Consider the following 6,060-nt stretch of genomic DNA (forward strand, 5'->3'; position numbering starts at 1 on the left):
GGTCTAGTGATGATTAAGCCTTTGAATTGCATCAAAGGAGAAAGAAGGATTTACACACTTTTCCAAATATTTTTACGGTAAACAGTAATCTCCGGCACTCAGCTGGAGGCAGATTTGTTCTAAATGCTTTTATTTTAAAATAATCGCCCAATAAAAATCACAAGTCTTTCTCTCACTCTCCTCTAGTTTTGCCAAGGGAGTGGAATATTGCAAATCTTATGGGAGTGGGGCAGTTTCATAATCTTCTGTCAACTTGAGCAAAGGGGTAGAAGAGTTTAGCCTGTCAATCAGGTCATAGCTAATGATGCCTGTGTGGGCGTGGCCTCCCGAGGATTCTGGGAACTCCTGTCTTCCTCCCTGGAGGCGGGAGACACACACTCTCTGTTACACTTTCCTATTGACAAGCCACATGGAGCTACGCTGATGAGAGCCAGAACCCTGGAGCTGGAGGAGCCACGTGGAGACCCACACCACCGTTGAGATGCTTCCACCCCCAGTGATCTACAAGATTTTCCCCCACTGGCCTGTGATCTTCCTGTATTCAGCATCATTGCATGTGTTGCGTAAGCCTGAAGAGGAATTTATAGACTCGTATTGGACAGATGGGTGAATATAGGACTTATGGACTTGATTTGGACTGGGCTGGGACATTTTCTTAATATATAATTACTCTTTGATATCAAGCTATCTGTTATAAATATATGAGTGTCTCTGGATGTTTCTCTAGTCAACTTGCACTAATGCAGTGAGAATGGGAGTTTTCTTGTATAAAAGAAAAACCCTGTCTAGGAGGAAGGTGAGGCTGGCTACTCCCATGCACAGAATGTCTTAGGAACCCAAAGGAGTTCTCCTCACCCTGTCGGGTCAATATGAGTTAGAATTGACTCCAGGCAGTGGGTTTGGGTATATGATTATTCAATAATCTGGGACCACAATGTGACAGAGAATTTTGATTCAGAAAACATTCACTGAGCACCCGCAGTAGTCATAGGCACTCTGCTGGCATTAAAAATGCACACACTATGCACCCAACATGCTCTTTAATTTCATGCCTGACATTTAACAGGGGAGCCAAAATACAACCATTAATGCAATACGTTGGTTTAGTATAGTGGTTAGAAATACCATCTCTGGAGCCAGGTAAGTTTGAGGTACAGTCCTATATCCTTTAAGTGCTAATTTTATGATGTTGGGCGAGAGATATAATTTCACTGATAACATGAAGAGAACAGTTACTACAGAAATATAGGTGTGAAAAAACTGTATTTGGTCAGAAAAGACACATAACACATATTTGTTGAATGAAGGAATGAAATAGTGAATGAATGACTGGGAAATAGGATTTGTTGTATCAATTTCTGTAATATGACAAGAAAACATACAAGTTATTTAAAATATTCAAAAGAACAGGAAATTGGTTTTAAGAAATCACAATTCTGTTATAATCGATACATGACTTTTTCCCTTATAGTCTTCTGTCTGCATATTTACTCTGTCAGCTATTGTCTACGGTGATAAGCTGTCTAACGGGGAGCATCAAACAACCAAAACTCACTGCCATGCAGTCCATGTCGACTCAAAGCATCGTCCTCTAACATATCACCACTCAAGACTTGGGGAGGGGGGGTCGGTCAGATGATTACAGACCTCCTCCCTGAAGGCAATCGCTGCCAGACTGCTGTCTCACCCCACCACAGGGGCGGGCCTGCTCCCTGCTGCTGGGGACAATGGACTATTTCTCCCTGAAGCTTGCAACCATTAGCTTGGTTCCTGTAGGTGGAGTTCACACCCTACTCATAAACGTCTCTATCAGTTGAGCCAGGGAACAGGTCAAACTGGCTCTGTGAGATCCAAAGTTAGGCTGCCATCCTGTATCCAGGATCCTCCCATCTTGCCACAAGTATACCCTCAATCCCTCCTCTTCCTATTGCGTGTATGTCCCTAGACCACCCCTTCCCATTGCTGTATAACATATAGTGCAACCTCTTCCTATGACGTATGTCTTCCCCTGTAATTAGGGGCTTGCATGTCCCCAGAGAATATAAAAGCCTTGGTTAGCATTAAAGATTCTCTCACCCTCTCCACATGGACCACCGAGCGGGGTTGAGGTGAGCATGCTACCATGTAATGTGTCTGACTCCATTTATTTCTATATTTCTCTTCTATCTCTCACGCTCTCTATAACTTTACTATAATCTTTGCTCATTATCGCTGTACAATTGCGCCTACCGGACCCGTAATGATGTGTTAGGTGCTGGCTTCCCCTGGCAAAGACTCAGCTGACAACATGTATGGAGTCTCCAACTACAAGCTGGGGTTCCAAGAAAAGCCGCCCCCTAAAACTAAAACAGTACTCACTGCCCCTGCTCCAGGAGAACCGGGAGCTGAGCCTCCGCCTGCCCTCCCCGGAACACGGGCTGCTGAAGACTGGCTTGCAGTCTCTACTTTCAGGATGAGTGCGGGTACGCCCAGCCTCACGCCACCACTCGCCCCAGCCACAAATGAAGAGCGACGTGTGCTTCTCAACCCTGAAGTACACCCTGCACCGCTCTTACCCGTCTCCTTCATCCCGTGCCCACACTTCTCAGTGAGAAGTTACACCAGCATGGGAGCCCACCACGACGGCCCACTTTAGAGATGATGAGACAAGCAGGTTGGGAACCAGCCAAGGTGACTTGACTCCTGAGGAAAAGGAACTGGAGCCCCACATAGGAGTCTTCCTCAACACCATCCCCACCCTCCGACAGCGCCCAGGCCCAGCCCTCCTACGCCATCCTGCCCTCAGCACCCTTTCCATGGCCTCTGCAGGCTGAAAACCAAAAAGATGGAGCTCTTGCCTGCCTTATGCTGTGGCCTCATTTCCCCGGAAAGGAGAGTTTGAAGAAGACAAACCCAGGGGAGCTCTTGTACAACAGAAAGCACTTAGGGAACGACAGATCAGGCTTTCAGGAAAGTCTCCTTAGGGAAGTAAGGCCAATTGGAAAAGATAACGAGAGATAAAGACACTCGAACCTTCTATTTGGCTACTTCACATTGATAAAGACCTTTGTTTGTTTCTTTTTAAAATCCTAGCTGAAGATGCCATTTTTATAGCCACAAGTCTCTGAAAGGCACTGGCGTAGAGCACAACATACAGTCCAGCTCAGTGAGAGCCCTTACTCAGGGCTGCTTTCAGAAATCTTGAACAAGCAATAGCTACGCTGCTTCCTGCATGGGGCAAGCCTTTAAGTATCTCTGTTTCAAAATATTAGCAACACGAAACACGAAGTCCACATATTAGATCATTCTGAACCATCTACTCCACACTTAACAAAAGTAGCAAAATAAAACAGGAAAAGACAAGTCATTGCCGAAACCTGTAGTTTAACATTCAATTTGTCAAGTGCCTGCTCTTTACCCAAAATTGTGCTGGAGAAACAGTGATGCTGACAATATACCTGAGTGTGGGGGCAAGGGGAGCTACGGGAGGAGGGGCAGAGGGCTGGGGGGAGAAAGAACAGCTTGTACCTTCCTGAGTCTAAAGTGTCCCCAGTTGTCCTTTAGATTTCCTTGAAAGCGTCCTGGGGTTGATCCAATGAGGTAAACACTAAAAAATATAAAACACAGATGTGGAGTATCATGTTGTGACTTGTGGGCACTGAGGCATCCTCAAATGTGCACGGGAGAAGCGTCACAGAAGCATGAAGTGTCCTGAATGCCGGTCCACATCCTGACAGCCTCTCTTGGGCTGCAGTAACCAGTCTGCAACCTCACTGTCCAAGCAGAACAAACAGCGAGGGGTGGAATACCTACAAGGTGTAAGGTACCAGGCAAAGGACTCCTTAATTTTAAAGGGGCCCAGTGGGAGGCTTAAGGTAGGTGGAAAGATTATTGGACTTCAGTGCCCAGGAACCAGGACATAGCTGGTGCCACAATCTGCTGGCATCCCCTCTTCACCTGGGCAGTACAGCCAACTACCTCCCCACCTCTATCCGTACCCCTGGCACCCCAGGTGTTATCGATCCAGAGCACCTCAGACTGGGCAGATGGCACCTACTTGGTTTCAGAAAGGTTGTGTTCCTGGATGGTGCTGATCCACTCCTGGAGAGGAGGGGCATTGTAAGCCCTCAAGTAACTGATGAGGTCGGCTTTAAAATGTGTTGCCGATTCTCCGGATCCCTGAGCTCCGTGGGCAATCCGTGGGTACAAGGGGCTCAGCCATATTCTGGAAGGAACAAACCAAACACACACCTTCAGCAGCGTGAGTCACATGACATCTCGGCACTGATGATACAGTCCCGACACCAAGCCAAACTCACTGCCATCTAGTTGATGCTGACTCCTAGTGACCCGGTAGGACAGGGCAGAACTGCCCCTGTGGGTTTCTGTCTACTCTTTACAGGAGTAGACAGCCTCATCTTTCTCCCTTGGAGCGGCTGCTGGTTTCGAACTGCTGAGTTTGCAGACCGCAGGGCTCCTGTGTCAGTGAAGGAGGAGGACAAAGATTCACAGGCTGATCGAAGGAAAGGACCCCACGCGGAGGCACGTGAGCGCTCCTCTCCCTCGATGACTACACAAGAGTTACTGTTCCACTCCTGCTGTCATGGCCCGTCCACCCTCTCTGTGGGAGTCCCTGCAAGCTGCTGTCACCTAGGCTTAAGCCAACCTAGCTCTTCAGCCAAATGATAAAAACAACCCAATGTTATCTGTAGTGACAAGAATGTGCAAATTTATTTTCAACAAATTAACTCATTTTCATGACATAATGCCAGAGCAATCTGAGATAGTTTTATATCCTATGCTGTCTGATATCACCGATTCACCAAATGCCACATTTAAAAAGCCGGCCGGGACGCTGTCTTCAATTTTCAAGCACTCAATTCAGGGAAAAGATGTGAAGATCCAAGACATCTTTGTTACGTCAGTTATCTCCCTCTCAAGGAAAACCACTGCACTTGCCACAACTTCCACCCAACACCCATGATGGGGATGCAGCCACACTGAAACCAGCCTTCCCACAAACGACTGACTGCACGGCGAAGCAGGGCAGCCTCACACCCGGCCCCTTTGGTGAGCGGTCCTGCCTCCTGGGCTGTTGGGACCACTCACTGGAAGTGATGAGCCAGCAGGGTCCGGCCTACAGAAGCACTCAGAAATGTCCTATTGTCTCTTCTCCTTCAGGAGCGACTTCTCCCCTCAGTTCTACTCTGAGCCCAAACAGGAACGGCTGACTTCCTCTTGCCCTGTAGCCCGCAAGGGGGGCTGGGGAGATGAAGACCACTACTGGGGCAGGTAGAACCCAGAGCTGCGAGGACTCTTGTCTATGTCTTCTGAACACCGTGCCTATTTCTAGACGGGGGGCATGTTATACTCCCCCTTCCCTTGCACTGCTGGTAACGCGAGGTGACAAAGGGTAGGGGCCCAAGCCCAGGCTGCTACCTGGCAGGTCAAATGACCTTCCTGGGCCTCTGCCTCTTCACCTGGGCTGGCTGGGCATTGACTGCCTTCCTTTTAGAATAACTCGGGGTCCCAGCTCTGATGTCCCTCCTGGACAGTGACTCAGCTCAGGAGGTAGGGGGGAGGGGGAAGACTCATTCACAGGAAAGGCTACAAAACAAGGACACTGAGGTGTAAGGCATTTTGAACATCTCACAAAGTGGGATGAGCAAACCGTCGGGCAGACCAGGTACCATTTCAAGGGCGAAAGGAGCCGGTGGCCCACTCGGCCAAGCGGAAAGGGTGGCGAGCCGTCTCCCACGGCGGAGGGGGCTGCCACACCAGTCACTGGGTGAGAAGGCAGAAACCAGCACCACCTGGTCATCAGCGAGAGCAGCACGTGGCACCACCCCAGGTGGTCCCGCTCCGCACCTGCTTGGCTCACCTGGTAACTTTGGAGATTTCAACCATGTGACTGTACTCACGACTTAATAAATATTACATTTTAAATTGGGGGGGGGTCAAAGATAAAAAGCCCCACCTAAACCCTCACTCCTGGATGCCCCCTCTAGCAGCGGCTAGCGCCCCCCCACAAGGTAGCAGCACTGCTCCCACAGGCTCAAGCTTCCAACTCCAGAGCCAAGA

General features: G+C 49.0%; 1 protein-coding gene across 1 annotated transcript in view; it reads right to left on the minus strand.

The window, feature by feature from the left end:
• TDP1 (tyrosyl-DNA phosphodiesterase 1) overlaps positions 1-6,060 on the minus strand; it is a 68,911-nt gene that overhangs the window by 44,991 nt on the left and 17,860 nt on the right. Inside the window, exons 7-8 of the mRNA XM_045288138.1 lie at positions 4,037-4,204; positions 3,508-3,586 (exon numbers count right to left, since the gene is read on the minus strand). Coding sequence (XP_045144073.1) covers positions 3,508-3,586; positions 4,037-4,204 — 247 coding nt within the window. The remainder of the gene's footprint in view (positions 1-3,507; positions 3,587-4,036; positions 4,205-6,060) is intronic.

Source organism: Echinops telfairi, unplaced genomic scaffold, assembly GCF_000313985.2.
Source record: "Echinops telfairi isolate 266 unplaced genomic scaffold, ASM31398v2 ScPeMD7_18;HRSCAF=68, whole genome shotgun sequence".
Lineage (NCBI taxonomy): Eukaryota > Metazoa > Chordata > Mammalia > Afrosoricida > Tenrecidae > Echinops > Echinops telfairi.